The sequence below is a fragment of the Canis lupus genome, chromosome 10, assembly GCF_003254725.2.
Source record: "Canis lupus dingo isolate Sandy chromosome 10, ASM325472v2, whole genome shotgun sequence".
Lineage (NCBI taxonomy): Eukaryota > Metazoa > Chordata > Mammalia > Carnivora > Canidae > Canis > Canis lupus.
The window spans coordinates 46,125,532-46,141,236 of record NC_064252.1 but is presented as its reverse complement, the minus strand read 5'-3'; the positions used below and the strand labels follow the sequence as shown (position 1 = coordinate 46,141,236).

Genomic DNA, 15,705 nt, shown 5'->3' with positions numbered 1-15,705 from the left:
TCTGGAACCGTCATCTCATGGCTTACCAACTCCCTCTGATCTGTAGCTTGTAACCTAATAATTTCTGCTATGGTTTTGCCTGCTCCCCAGCCTGCCACTTGTCTAGGAGATTGGGTATCATTCTTGACTGCCTTCTTCCTCACCCTACCCCCTGCATCCAGTCGATGACTAAGTCCCAGCTCTTAATTTCACCCAATGCCCCCACCACTCCATCACCATTTCATTTCCCCGGGCTGAACCACCACTATGGCTTCCCTGGACCACCTCATAGCCTCCTCCTAAAGTCCCAGCCTCCAGCTCTCTCCTGTCCATCCTTCAGTCAAAGTGGTCTTTCAAAGATGTCCTTCTTAACCATGCCATGCACCTGCTTTAAAATGTCCTTAATAGGGCAGCCCCAGTGGCCCAGTGGTTTAGCACTGCCTTCAGCCTGGGGTGTGATCCTGGAGACCCAGGATCGAGTCCCACATCAGGCTCCCTGCATGGAGCCTGCTTCTCCCTCTGCCTGTGTCTCTGCCTCTCTCTCTCTCTCTTTCTGTCATGAGTAAATAAATAAAATCTTAAAAAAAAAAATGTCCTAGGGGCAGCCCCGGTGGCTCAGCAGTTTAGCACCACCTTCAGCTTGGGGTGTGATCCTGAACACGAGGGATCGAGTCCCACGTTGGGCTCCCCGCATGGAGCCTGCTTCTCCCTCTGCCTGTGTCTCTGCCTCTCTTTCTCTCTGGGTCTGTCATAAATGAATAAATGGAATCTTTAAAAAAAAAAAAAAGTCCTTAAAAACAAGGATACCCATGACAGAAGTTAGATACACTTGTGGTGAGCATAACATGACATATAGTTGTCACATCACTATGTTACAGGCCTGAAATTAATGTATCATGTGTCAACTATAATATTAAAATATAAAATAAAGTGAAAAATGAGAATCCACTAATGTGCTCAGGACAAAACCCAAACTCCTAACAATGGCTTCCCAGGTCCTTGATAACAGAAGCCTATCCCAGCACGCTGCTCTGTCTCCTGCCCTCATCCTTCTTCATCCTGCTCTAGCATCCTGGACACCTTGCAGTCCCCATTCTCAAGCCACTCTCTCTAGCCATGAGGTCTTTGCACATGCTGTTCTTCCTTTGGAAGACTTTCTTTTCCTTTCCCTCTGGGCACCAGGCTAGTATGCTCAAGATAAAAGGTCACTGTGTCCAAATCACTGTCCTTCCTATATACTAGAAGTTAGGGCAAAATTCTGACATGCGACCTGTTTGCCTGTTTTGGCCCACTGTGGTCTCTGAGGATCCAGTAGCTGCATGTGTATTGACCCCTGAAGGGTCTCTGGACTTGTTGGAAACACAGGAGGCCTCACAAAGAAAGGCCGATCCACAGCCTGGACTGGGAAAGCCATATATTGTTTACTACCTACAAGCAGATGACAAACTCCCATGCCTGTGCCCTGCTAGCCACTGCCAAATCCAGTTCTTTCTCCCCCTGAGCCTCAGCCAGCCATGGGGTCTTTCCTGGGCTCTGCATTGCTCTTCTTGCCTTCTAGTTCTAGGCTCAGATGTTGTAGCCCTTTGACTGAGTCCCAGTAAAGTATATAAAGGGGAAGAAGAAACCATGAATCAGAGAGCAAATCACAGATCATAGATTCAATTGCATGGAACTTTAAAATTCTCCATTCCCTAAAAGGATAATAGGCAAAAGTTAAAAAAAAAATGGGAAAGATTAGACTTCATTCCTATATTCTGTAATAAGCCCATAGCAATTGAGAAACAGTCAGTGTACACAAGATGAAAAAGACAAAGCAGTGGAGGGGACAGTTTCCAGAAGAGAAAGCAGAAGGAGCCACGGCCTTCCTAGGACTTTATCTTCAGGCAGGTGGAGTCCAGCTCCCCGTGGGTTCTCCTTCCATCCGCAGTAGATGCCTCTTACCAAACACTTTGTTCTTTTAGAGAAGAGTGCCTATTGGAGAAGGGGGCCCGGGTTCCAGCCTCAGGTTCCCCTGTGTCTTCCCCCCCACCCAGGTCCGAGTGAAGGTGTTCGAAGGCCGGCAGCTAATGGGTAACAACATCAAGCCGGTGGTGAAGGTGGTTATTGGAGGCTACCAGCACAACACGCGGATCAAGATGGGAAACAACCCTTTCTTCAATGAGGTGGGCTGTGCATTCTCTTCCAAACTGAATGGGGCACTTGGGCCAAGTGGGCCAGCCGGGAGCTGGGCATTTCCTGCAGGCAGTAGGCAGGCTGCTTCCTCCACACATGTTGGCTGAACACCTACAAGAGGGCCAAGCACTGCCTGGCACTGGGAAAACAGATGAAATAATTGGAAACCTCCCATTGGAGGAGCCAGTAGCCTGTGGGGGTGGTGGGGGGATCGGCCTGTGAATGCACACCCAATGACAATGTTGTGATACTGGGGTGAACAGGGATCTGGGGGTGCTGTTGACGCATCCTTGAAATGCAGACCCAGACCATTACATCCTGTCATTGCTAAAGCCCTAAGCTAGACCATTGTGTCTGACCACAGTTGGAAAGTCCATAAATACTGGCTGAATTAATTGGTAAATAGACCAATAAATAAGAGATTAAAAAAAAAAACAAAACAAAACAGTGAGAGCAGGGAGGAATGGGTGCACTCAGGAAGGGCTCCCAAAACCTTGAAGGAAGAGTCTACCAGGGAAAGAGGTACATCATGAAGAAAGAAAATTCAGGAAAAAGCAATAGCGTCTTCAGAAGCATAGAAACAAGAGGCAGAACTGTAGGTATGGCTGTGGCTGGAGGGAAGCCTGCAAAATGCTCTAGGACCCTATCACAGATGGCACCTGGCAGCCACGGAGGGACTAAAGCGGAGAACAATGGGGCCGAGTTTGCATTTGGGAAAGAGGGTTCTGGCTGCAGCAGGGGCTAGGGGTGCAGTGGGCTGACAGGACTGTCTACAAGGAGGCAGAGGCTCGGGTCTCCATCCCAGCACAGCGAGCTGGGCCTTGGGTCACTCATGACAGATGTTCCTGGGATCCCCTGCCCCTGCCCTCTACCCCAGCAGAATACCCTCCAGGAGCTGGGCAGGCCTCTGCTTCTGGAGGAAGAGCATGAGCGTGAAATGGGCAAGAGCTGGGGAAGAAGCATGCTATTCTGAGGCTTCAGGCTTACTGAGCCCTAGGTAAAGTGGTGGAAGGAATATCATCCAACCCCTACTCCCATTGTCTCTGCTTCAGATCTTCTTCCAGAATTTTCATGAGGTGCCTGCTAAGTTCTTTGATGAGACCATCTTAATCCAGGTGAGGAGCTAAACAAGATGGGCCCACTTTCTGGTCCCACCTCAATTCTGGGAAGGACTTCAGCTCCCCTGCCCCACCCTTAGAGCCACCCTTCTGACCCCAAGGCACATCATCCATGGCCTTTGTCACTTCCTGGCAGCCCCGACTCCCTATTCGTTCATTCAACAAATCTTATGGAGGGATCCCTGGGTGGCGCAGCGGTTTAGCGCCTGCCTTTGACCCAGGGCGCGATCCTGGAGACCTGGGATCGAATCCCACGTCAGGCTCCCGGTGCATGGAGCCTGCTTCTCTCTCTGCCTGTGTCTCTGCCTCTCTCTCTCTGTGTCTATCATGAATAAATAAATAAAATCTTTAAAAAAAAACAAACAAACAAATCTTATGGAATGCCAACTGTTAGGCCCTAAGGTGGGCCCCAAGGTGAAGAAAACAGACAGGATCCTCATGGACCAAAGGACCCCTCAAAGGTCCCCTCAACATGGGACATTCCATTCCCCAACCAGAGGGAGCCCGGTAACAGTGGTGAATGTATGTTTATCACGTGCCTCCTATGTGCCCAACACAGGCCTAAGGAGAATAAGAAGGCCTCTCCCTTGAAGAGTGTACATGTTCTCAGGAACACAGGGACATGGGAAATGATCAGGACAGTGTGCAGTGGAAAAAGTTGAGTGCAACACTACTTTGGGGTGACCTTTGGGTTCATCAGATGAATTGGACCCTCTGATCAATCTCCTCATCAGTAAAATGGAACTAAAATTCTGACCCTCACAGGGTACCTCTGAGAATTAAATGAGAAAAACTATGTGAAAGTGTGGGCCACTAGGAAGCATCGAGTAAATCCTAGAGAATCCCAAATATGCCCTTACAATTCTTCCCATGGGAGTGGGGGAAATGGGGAATATGAGTAACTGAGATATTTCTGGAACCCCCCTGCAGGTGATGAATTCCACACTGATGAGATTCAATGCAGAGATCGGGAGATTCCAAGTGAGCCCTGGATGAAGGAGGAGGTTTGATGACACAGTTATAGAGATCTACCATGGGCTCCATGCCTAAGTCGATGGGCAAAAATTTGAATTTTCATGCGGAAATATCCAGATTTGGATCCACCTACCAACTGGGTTGACTTAAGTTTTTCAGAACCTCTACTTCCTCATCTATACAATGGGAATAATGATAGACTCAAATCACAGAGTTATTGTAAGGATGAAAGTGTGTACCATTTATGAAAAAGCTGGGTGCCATGCTAAATTCCCCACACTTATTTTTTTTTTTAAAGATTTTATTTAATCATTCATGAGAGACACAGAGAGAGAGGAAGAAACACAAGCAGAGGGAGAAGCAGGCTCCATGCAGGGAGCCCGACATGGGACTCGATCCCAGGTCTCCAGGATCACGCCCCGGGCCAAAGGCGGGCACCAAACCACTGAGCCACCCAGGGATCCCCAATTCCCCACACTTATAATAATTATGGACACACTCCAAATCTCTGCCTCGAGGGAATGGAAGCAGAAGATCCAAAAAGGCAGAGAAACACAGAGAAAATTGCCACCTATGAGAACAGAGTAAAAAGGTTTGCTTTGGAAAGACACAGGCTGAGAGATGAGGAAAGGTGACATAGTCATGAAGGGCTAAAAAAGATCCTCCAAATCCAGGAAGATTGGGAGAAGGTAGGGTTGCCAGATTAAATACAGGATGCCTCATTACATTTAAAGCTTAAACAACAGATACTCTTTAAATATAAAAATGTGGGATCCCTGGGTGGCTCAGCGATTTGGCGCATGCCTTCGCCCCAGGGCGTGATCCTGGAGTCCCGGGATAAAGTCCCACATCAGGCTCCCTGCATGGAGCCTGCCTGTGTGTGTGTGTGTGTGTGTGTGTGTGTGTGTGTGTCTATCATGAATAAATAAATAAAATCTTTAAAAATATAAAAATTTAAAAAATAAAAATAAAAATGCCTGAAATATTGCATGGATCCTCACAAAATATTTCAGGGGACGTATGTATACTAAAAATGAAGTCATCATTTATCAGCAGTTCTAACTTAAATTGGCATCTATATTTTAATTTGCTAAATTTGGCAGCCTCTAGAAAAGGCTTCCATCTTGGGAAAGGCACATTTAAGACAAATCAGAGTAAGGTTTCTTTCTCATGACTTTAATAAGCACATGAAGAGTCATGACCTGTCCCTTAAAGAAGCAAATAGGCTGGGCACCTGGGTAGCTCAGTCAGTTAAGCATCTACCTTTGGCTAAGGTCATAATCTCAGAGTCCTGGGATTGAGCCCCACATGGGGCTCTCTGCTCATCAGGGAGTCTGCTTCTCCCTCTTCCTCTATGTTCATGTTCTTTCTCTCTTGCTCTTGTGCTTGTGCTCTCTCTCTCTCTCTCAAATAAATAAAATATTCTTTTAAAAATCATCATAGGCTTAGAGATTGAGAGATTCCAGAGAGGTTAGGTGGCAGGAGGTAAAAAATATTGTGCTTTCAAAAAAGACTACAATAGCCAGACAATGACCAATGGTATGAACCGTTAAATAAGTTATAAGCATGAGGGGTGCCTGGGTGGCTCAGTCGGTTGAGCGTCTGACTCTTAATTTTTGGTTCAGATCATGGTCTCAGGGTCATAAGATTGAGCCCTGCATTGGGCTCCATGCTCAGCAGGGAGTCTGCTTGAGATTCTCTCCTTCTCCTTCTGCCTCTCCCCCCATTCTCTCTCTCTCTTTCTCAAATAAATAAAATCTTAAAACAAGTGAGTTATAGACATGAGAGAAAAAGTGACCCTTTAAAAAAATATATTTCTTTGGAAAATTTCAAACATACACAAAAGCAGAATAGTATCCTGAGTTCCCACATACTGATCACTCAACTTCACTAATTGCCAGTGGTGTTTTCTCTACACCTGGCCCACTTCCCATACCCACTGGGTTATTTTGAACCCAACCTCGGCCACCATATCATTTTATTTTTAAATATTTCAGTATGTATTTCTAAAACAGAAATATTTTATTAAGCATAACCAAGTGTAATTATCACTCACATTCTAAAACCTTTATAATTGATGTATTAAATATTAGCCAGTGTTCAAATTCCCCTAATCATCTTATGAATTCCTTTCATGGTTTGTTCAAAATAGGATGCAAACCAGGAGCATACATTATAGCTGGTTAAAACATATTTTTAGGTCTCTCGGATTCTGCTGGTCCTGCCCTATCCCCTACCCCCACCCCCCAGGTAATTTGTTAAAGAAACCAGATAGTTTGTCCTGTAGAGTTTTTCTCCAATCTGGATTTTGCTGACTGCATCTCCAGAGGATCATTCCACATGTCCTTCTGCCCAGCTGTTTGTGATCTAGAGGCTTGCTAGATTTTGGGTCCATTATTTGGCAAAATGACTTTGGCAGGGGGCACAGAACATCTGTTGGTCTCTCTTTCTATGTTGTCAATAGCCATTGATGATCACTGCCTGGATCTGTTGCTTCATTATGGGGGCCTGGGTTTGGTTTGGTTTGGTTCTTTTCCAGCTTTATTGACATACAGTCCTTTAAAAATATGTGTATTCCTGTGAAGCCATCATCACAATCAAGATAACAAACATATCTATCACCTCAAAAGATTTCCTTGTACCCCTTTGTTAATCTTCCCTCTCACCCCCACCCCACTCCTTCCCAGCCCCAGGCAACCACCAGTCTGCTTTCTATAACTATAGCTTGGTTTGCATTTTCTAAAATTTTATGTCAATGGAATAATACAGCACATTCCCTTTTTTGTTTGGCTTCTTTTACTCCACATAATTATTTTGAGATTCATCCTTGTCTGTTGCATGTGTCAGTAATTCATTCCTTTTCATTGCTGAGTAGTATTCCATTCATAGATGTATCACGATTTGTGATACGTCTTTGTATCACTCATCTTTTGATGGACATTAGATCATTTTCAGTTTTGGGCTGTTACAGTAAACCTGCTGTAATGGTGATGTATGACTCTTAATCTAATTTCTCTTGGGTAAATATGTAGAAGTAGATTGAGTAGCTCATATGGTAGGTATATATTTAACTTTTAGAGAAAATTCCTGTTTTTCCCCCCAACAATTCCAAACAGGCTTTTTACCATGTTATATTCTCACCAGCAGAGTGCCAGTTGCCCCCCCATTCTCATCAACACTTCATGTAGTCCATCGTTTTTACTTTAGCCCCTCTAATTATCTATAGAGCTATCTCGCTGTGATTTTAATTTACCCATTCCTGACGACTAATGATATTGAGCATCTTTTCGTGTGTTTATTTGTCATCTATATATTTTCCTTGTTGAAGTGTCTGTTCAAATCTTTTGTTCATCTGAGGCACCTGAGTAGCTCAGTCAGTTAAGCATCTGACTCTTTGGTCTCAGGACATGATCTCATGGGTCGTGGGATTGAGCCCTGCATCAAGCTCCTTGCCCAGTGGGGAGTCTGCTTGAAAGATTCTTTCCCTCTGCCCTTCCCCTTTCTCTCTCTCTCTCACTCTCTCTGTGTCTCTAAAAGTAAAATAGATGAATCTTCAAATCTTTTGCTCCTTTTCAATGGGTCATTTTTTTACTACAGAGTTTTCAGATTTTCTTATATATTCGGGATACAAATCCTTGTATCAGATATACAACTTGGAAATATTTTTTCCCAGTATATGATCTTTCAGTTTTCTTGAATGTCCTTCAAAGAGCAGAAATTTTACATTTCAAGGGAGTCCACTTCATCAAACTTTTCTTTTATACATTATGCTTCCATGGCTGTAGCTAAGAAATCTTTGCCTACCTAACCCAAAGGGATGACTGAAGTTTTTTTTCCTTAAGATTTTATTTATTTATTCATGAGAGACACAGAGAGGCAGAGACATAGGCAGAGGGAGAAGCAGGCTCCCCAGAGGGAGCCTGATGCAGGACTCGATCCCAGGACCCCGAGATCATGACCTGAGCCAAAGGCAGATGCTCAGCCATTGAACTACCTAGGTGCCCTGGGATGACTGAGTTTTAAAGCAGCCCTAACACGCAGAATTTGGGGGCTGCTCTATGGAACCTTCAGATGTGGGCTACAAGGAAGACCTGAATATTCCGCAGTGCCTTGTCCCATGCCACCTTCAGTCCTATACCACATCCCTCAGGCCTCAGTCAGAAACCTTCTCCCAGGGGGAAAGGAAAGCTCATAGTCTCTTTGCCAGCTCCTCACTTGATCAACCTCTTCCCTAGGATAGGAGAGACACTCCCAATCCAGGAACAGGAAAGAGTCAACCTTGTGTTAGCCAGGTAGTGCTGTGTGGTGATTGAGAATCCTTTCAATCCAAGCACTGGTGGCTAATACTTCAGTACAGTACTATTGTTTGTTGGTATTGCAAATGTTGGCCAGAGACTCTAACTAATCCTTGCTCTACTCTTATGTTTTCAGACAGATATTGGGTTTATCTACCATTCTCCAGGTGGGTATCAGTTGTTGCAAATACATGTGCCTTCGGAGAAAAAGCAGGCCAGTTGTCCAAACATTTCAAAATCCCTGTATGTTCAGCATGAGGGAAGACTATTAGAGGCATGAACTATTTTCTGTATTTAATAATATTTATAATGATAACATCTTTCTCTTCAAAACTCAAGGCATCCCGTTGTGTCAAATGCTAACCTTTTATGGCAGCCTCGGGTTGAATTTCTATTTTTTGAGGCCTGTATTAGGAGACTGACATTTGAGTAGAGGTCTTCACTGTAACCATAATGTACAACCTGGCCATAACATACATACCAGGTTAAAGCTGGAACTTAGTGTTGGGGAAAATGCTTGCATCTCTCATACCAGGGTAGTAACAACAACTGTAAGTTCCCAAGGATGGGGAAGAGGGAGTCTCTATTTCCTAAAGGCAGTGGCTGGCAGCCCGGTGAGTGCACTAGCTTTACTTACTGATAGGAGTAACTCCCATTTTCCTCTGCTCCTGTATGGGAACCAGAATATATGAGACATATTTCCACACCCCTCTCCCACAGAAACAAAGACTGGTTTCAGGGAAGAAGAATGGAGACTAGAGGCTGGTCTCCCATGGGCCCTCTGCCCCTTCAGGTCACACACTCATGAGGAAATGGTTAGGCCTCTGCCAGCCGAATGAACCCAACAATGGTGTGAGAGGCTACCTGAAAGTCACCATCTGTGTCCTCGGTGTGGGAGACCAGGCTCTGGTGAGGCTGCCCCCCACGCCCCAGCAGCATTCTCTACTGTGGCTGCTTCCATAGGGCACCCCAAGGCCCCCAGAGTGGCCACTGATCTTCACATGCTTTTATTTGCCTGCTGTGTCACTTGAGCATTGTCTATCCCTCCCCCATATGGAGTGGAAGGTCAGGGAAGCCAAAGCTGGTGGCCATGGTCATGACCATCGTATGACTCTACCCTGTCAGGTCTCTGGTCTCTGCAGGTAGATCAAAAGCCACCCTATGCGGCTGATGACACCACTACTAAGATCTTCAAGTCAATGGTGGTCCCGATCAACATGGCCTACTTACAGTTCTTCATCTACTGCGCAGAGGATCTTCATCTGAGTAGAGTCAGGGTGGCAGGGTGGGAGTCGACCCTGAGGTTCCCTACACAGTGGCATCCTGGATTCTCATGGGGCTTCCCTATTCCATTTGGATGCTAACCTAAGATTTGGGGTGGGGGGATAGGACAAGACCAAAACCCACCAATACTTGTCTCATGAAGACCTCATAGATACTCCTTAAGATGGGTCATATCCCCCGACCTGTCTGTGATACCCAGATGCAGACCCACAGTTCTCTATGCCAGTGCCCACCCTGGCTGCCATTATATGCCATGACACATCACAGCACATAGAGGTAGAGTGGCAATGAGCGTGATCTGCACAGGGGGCACCACACCACGTGATGGCAAGGATTATAAGTTGTTCGGTCACCTCTCCATTTCCTCTCCTTAAAAAAAAAAATGCACCCATCTCAAAAATCTTGTAACTTCTTGTTCACAGAGAAACATCACTTAGTAAGTCCTATGTTGGAAGTGGAACTAATTGGGGAAAAGGTAAGTGTGGAAAGAGTCTAATGTTTGGGGAAACTGTCACCTAGGTAGTGTGTGGGGAAAGACGGAGTTGGTGGGCAGGACCCCAGGATTTGGATCTCAGTTCCTCCATCAGTGGGCTGTGACCCCACTGGGCCAGGAACTCTGTGAAAGCAGAGGCCATGGCTTAGTCACCCTGTCTCCCAGAGCTGTGAACAGTGCCCTTCATGGAGGAGATGCCCATTGAAAGCCTAAGGTACACGAAGGGCACAAATGAGTGAATGAAACACATGCCCATACACAACACTGAAACTGTCCCTGTCTTCTTCGGGCCTGGGTTTCTTCATCTATAAATTGAAGGCTCTTGGGCAAGAGACTGGCTGACATTCCATGATCCTCTGTGAATAGAGAGCAGCATTTTTCCAAAGTGTGCTAATGGATGTTATGTGCAAAAAACCCCAAAAGGATCCTATGTTCAAATTTGGGGAATGCTGAGTTAAAGTTAAGTAGGTTTGTCTCGAATTCATAAACCATCATTTCTAACATGTTCTACCTACTAGAAGTATCATTAAATCCAGCACATACATAAAGGGAGGGAGATGAGTGTCTACCTTTCAAAGGAAGGGGTGTACCAAAGGATTTGTGGACATATTTTAAAACCACCACACTGAATGTGGTTTGAGCGCTCCAAATTTACGTGAGATGTTCTCAGGTGATAGGTGGCACACAATTTTCAAAGATTTTAATATCTCTGTGGTTTTCTTAGTATGTATTTAAAAAGTTTAACCAGTCCAACCAATCTTGATTTCACTGACATGATTGCCTAGAATAGAGCCAGGTTTAAAAATGAAGTCAAGTAATGCTTTGGAAAAGGGTATGCCATTATGTACTACCATAGTCACCATGGTTTTCGCTCACTTTTCTATTGGGATCATAGTGTTTAACAAAATCTATGTGTATGCACTCATATAATAAAGTTAGTAACTCCATGACTATTTAAAAACAAAGTCAATTTAAAGATGATTTAAAGATAAATAATAGGGAATCGATCTGGGCAGATATATAAAGGACTGAAGTTATAGTTGAGGAGTTATCAAAATGTCGTTAGACCATTCCCATGATCAGCCCTATGCCAGGGACAGTGTCCATCTGTGGGCTGGGCTGAAAAAGCTGGAAGGTGAGATCAGTGGAGGGAGGGCAGGACAGGCTGGCACTGACACTGCTTTGCTATGTTCCTAGCTCAAGACAAATGTGCTGAGCCAAACCGAGAACCCAATATGGAACCAGATCCTGACCTTCCAAATTCAGGTATTGCTGTTCCATCTTTTTTTTTTTTTTTTTGAGAGAGAGAGAGAGAGAGAGAGCAGAGGGGACCAGGCAGAGGGAGAAAGAAAATCCCAAGCAGGCTCCACACTCAGTGTGGAGCCCAGAGCCCAACACAGGGCTTATTCTTACAACCCTGAGATCATGACCCAAGCTGCAATCAAGAGTCAGATGCTGACTGAACCACTCAGGCCCCCCAAGCTGTTCCATCTTGACCACTCCCCTCCTCCTGCTCCACAAACGGAAGGCAAGTTTGAGTGGGTAGGGGTATAGATGGAAGGTAAGGGTCAAGAAGCATGGGGTGGGAATGGGGGTGGGGGTGGGGGTGGGACCTGCCTGATGGGAAACATGAGAAAGCCCAGGACATATTATAGAAAACTTACTTTATTTGTCTAGTACTAACAAATGAGTGGGCCGTGCAACTGAACTTTCCAGAAAACTTAAATATGCCCTTTCACCTACATTACAAAACAAAACCCAAAAAATCACTTAAAATCTAAATTGTATTATGCATTTTATCTTCTAGGCAAAGTGCCCTGAAGATAATTATAGCTCTTTGTTAATGGCCTAGAGGTACTGTGGGAACATAGTATATGGGCTACATGTAGTATAGGCTAGTTGTTCCTGCATTAAATGGCTCCAAGGTGCTCTTCTCTGTGGGATTCTGTATTCTGATTTTTATAGCTTTTCAGTCCTCAGTTACCCATCAGTTCTCTTAAAGCCCTGGGAGAACCTTGATTGCCTTTTGACTCCATGCCAGACTTCTGAGAACTGCATGTAGAATGACAGTACACAATTCTGAGAGATAGCTTGAGCACTGTCATTAAGTATGAGTGCATAGAACTTTGTGTGGCTTCTATTTGGCTACACAGAGAGCATTTCACTTTTCTTATACCTTACATCTATGTGACTTAAAATCGGTTCATGAGCTCCCTTCTACCCTCCTGGGACCCACTTCCTTGCTCCTTTTTTTTTTTTTTTTAAGATTTTATTTATTTAATCATGAAAGACAGAGAGAGAGAGAGAGAGAGAGAGAGAGAGGCAGAGACACAGGCAGAGGGAGAAGCAGGCTCCATGCAGGGAGTCTTACGTGGGACTCCATCCTGGGATCCCAGGGTCACGCCCTGGGCTGAAGGCGGCGCTAAACCGCTGAGCCACCTGGGCTGTCCTTCCTTGCTTCTCCTAGAAGCTTCCCAAAGCCTGCCTCCTGGTGAGGCATTATCTTTTTTTCTTTTTAGAAGATTTTATTTATTTATTCATGATAGACACACTCAGAGAGAGAGAGAGAGAGAGAAAGGCAGAGACACAGGCAGAGGGAGGAGCAGGTTCCATGCAGGGAGTCTGACTGATGTGGGACTCGATCCTGGGACTCCAAGATCCTGCCCTGGGCGGAAGGCAGGCGCTTAAACCACTGAGCCACCCACGCTGCCTGAGGCATCATCTTAAACCATTCTTCATAATTTCCACTTTCCTGGGTGATTTTGTAGACTCTTAAAGTAGGAAGAGATTTTAAAGGGAGTCTAATTTATCCTCCACCTTTGATCCCTTCCACTTGTCTCTGGCTGTGATGCAGCTCATGGCCGAGATCCTCAGATACTCTTGTGGAGGCTCAGAGCCTTGGAAGTCTTCCATCATGTTCAGCTGCCTCTAGGCTCACAAAACAGGGGCACAAGCTGGGCCCTCTTTCATCTTTGAAAGGGGCCTTCCAACGTTTAAAGATGTCCAAACACTCCTTGGACCCTCACCCATTTCCCACATAACATAGTCTCCTAAGGCTAGAACCATTTGGATGCAGGCCTGATTGTCACTAGCCCTGTGGAAATGTAGCAGACAGATGTGACCCTCACTCTGAATGGCAGGATGACCACAGAGGCAGTAGCATCACCAGCCCATCAGGGCCCAGCAAGGCAGCCTGAAGAGGAAGCTCTGCTGAACATGGGTGTTTGCCAGTTTACAGTTTACTGCTCCAAGACAGGAGGGCAGTTAAGACCAGGAATTGGGAAAGGGGAAGAGAATTCTCAATAGGATGGATGAAAATATGGTTTAGCCATGAATTCAAGTTTGGAGGTTTTATAATATTGGAAGACCTGGATGCTTTACAGTGCCCATCTTTCCACTTCTAGGGGATCTTGTCTCATTTCTTCTTAATCACTTGCTCAACTAGAAAGCCCTTTCCCTATTCTGCTCTGGCCCCCAGCTCCCTGGCAAGGGGAGAATGGCCAAATGGAATGGAGAATGGGAAGGACTAGCCATGACTCAGGAAGTGCTATGAGGGGAAGAGGCCCCAACTGAGAGGATTTGGGTGCCACTCAGGCCTCAACACCAGCAGCTTGTTTTATACATGGATTGGTTTTTGTTTTCATAATTGAGGGGACCCTGTGGCAGAGTGGAGATAAGAATCAAAAGCTTGGGTTCCAATCCTGACTGCACCTCTTACTGTGTGAAGCAAGTCCCTCTGCCTCTCTGGGCCTCGCTCCCCACCTATAAATAGGGACCAACACACCCCTCACTGGGTTGTGGCAGAGTCATTAGGAGATCTAAACCTGCTCCAGCCCCTGCATATAACATGAGAACTTCAAGAACTCAGTTTCTCTATGCCTCAGTTTTCCTGTCTAGAAATGGGAATAACAGTACCTGGTTTGTGGGGTTTTGGGAGAAGTCACTCATGTGATCATGAAGATCATTCAGCACAGGCCAGGAGATGATGGAAACCCTTCCCACAACAGCGTCTACTATTATTTACTCTTGGGGGAGACAGATATCCTGCTGTTTAAAATTTAACTGCTAACCATGTAGAAGACATTTTAGGCCACAACCTCTGTGCAAGATGGTTGGTGAACATGTGTTCAGACCGTGAAGGGTTATGGGAGGACTGCAGTCATCAAACCCATTGTCAGAATGTACCCAAGTCTCCATCTTGAAGCTCATGCAATTAGGGGACCATTTTAAGAATAAGAATACAAAGCGACCAGGGGACAAAGTCCTAGGCCTCTCCCAGGGCCTTCCCAGGGGCCCATGAAAGCGGGCAGGCCCACAGCCACAAGCCAATAGCTCCCATCTTGGCCATGGTGACTGGGCTTACTGGTGACTGAGCCAGGCCTTGGACCCAGACCCAGCACTTCCCAGCTGCACTAAGTCTCCGTGAGGACCAGACCCTCCGAGCATGCACCCACAGTAGCTCTGCTTTCCCCTTGCAGCTGCCCTGCCTCTCCAGCTACATCAAGTTCAGAATCTTGGACTGGTGAGCCAGGGGTGGAGGCTGAAAAACATTCAGGGGAGGAGAAAATCAGAGCTGGGCCATTCAGAGCTGCAGAATGTTTCTCTCCAGCCCCAAAAACAGTTGCCGGGATGAGATTGGGACTGTCAGCCTGTTCCTCAACCAGATCTCATCCACCGGAGCAGAGATAGAAGGCAAGCAATCCCCCTCTCACCACCACCCCACACCCCCGACCTCCCACCCCAGGCCCTGCCTCCTGCCCCTCTCCCACCTGGCCCCTGCCGGCCTCACCCTCTCTTCTTGCAGGACCTTACTCCGGCTTCCTACCTTCTTTTGGACCCAGCTTCCTGATTCTACATGGGGGTAAAAAGGCTCCTTTCAGGATCCAGGAAGAAGGCACTGTAAGCTTCTCATGCAGCTCTAGGGAACAGTGAGGGTAAAACCAGCATATGGAAGGCGCTGGGGCCCGGGAGGTACCAGGGGGAGGGCCCGGCCCTGGTCTCCGTCCACCACGCTGGTAGAGGACACGTAACCCGTGTGTAGATGGTTGTGCGTATATGGGACGTGTCTTGTGGCGGGAGAGAGAAACAGATGGAGAGCATTCTCCGGGCATTCTCTGAGGAAGAGGCATTGAGATGAAATGACAGGGAAGATTTCCAGCAGGTGGAAAGGACAAGGACCTACGGGACAAAAACAGCGTAGGTACATGTGGAACGTATCAGGCTGTTAAATAGACTGATGATAAATGCCAGGAGGCCAACTCTAATTGGCTTAAAAGATTGGAACAGGGTTGGGAAGAACTCTGAGTGAGCATGAGTGCAGGCACCAAGACCTCAATGCGGGGCACCTGGGTGGCTCAGTGGCTGAGCATCTGCCCTGGGCTCAGGTTGT

General features: G+C 46.2%; 1 protein-coding gene across 19 annotated transcripts in view; it reads left to right on the top strand.

Moving 5' to 3' along the window:
* The window catches only part of FER1L5 (fer-1 like family member 5), a 57,957-nt gene that overhangs the window by 7,154 nt on the left and 35,098 nt on the right, over positions 1–15,705 (top strand). For 18 of the 19 annotated variants that reach the window (XR_003143361.3, XR_003143362.3, XM_025464850.3 and 15 more), the window contains exons 7-17: positions 2,013–2,141; positions 3,204–3,266; positions 4,200–4,250; positions 8,676–8,706; positions 9,333–9,448; positions 9,682–9,805; positions 10,246–10,298; positions 11,514–11,582; positions 14,795–14,838; positions 14,926–15,008; positions 15,121–15,215. Coding sequence is in view for 17 of the 19 variants with exons in the window: in XM_025464850.3 (XP_025320635.3) it covers positions 2,013–2,141; positions 3,204–3,266; positions 4,200–4,250; positions 8,676–8,706; positions 9,333–9,448; positions 9,682–9,805; positions 10,246–10,298; positions 11,514–11,582; positions 14,795–14,838; positions 14,926–15,008; positions 15,121–15,215 (858 nt within the window). In the remaining 2 variants the exon portion in view is untranslated. The remainder of the gene's footprint in view (positions 1–2,012; positions 2,142–3,203; positions 3,267–4,199; positions 4,251–8,675; positions 8,707–9,332; positions 9,449–9,681; positions 9,806–10,245; positions 10,299–11,513; positions 11,583–14,794; positions 14,839–14,925; positions 15,009–15,120; positions 15,216–15,705) is intronic. The other variant, XM_025464860.3, reaches the window with a different exon arrangement.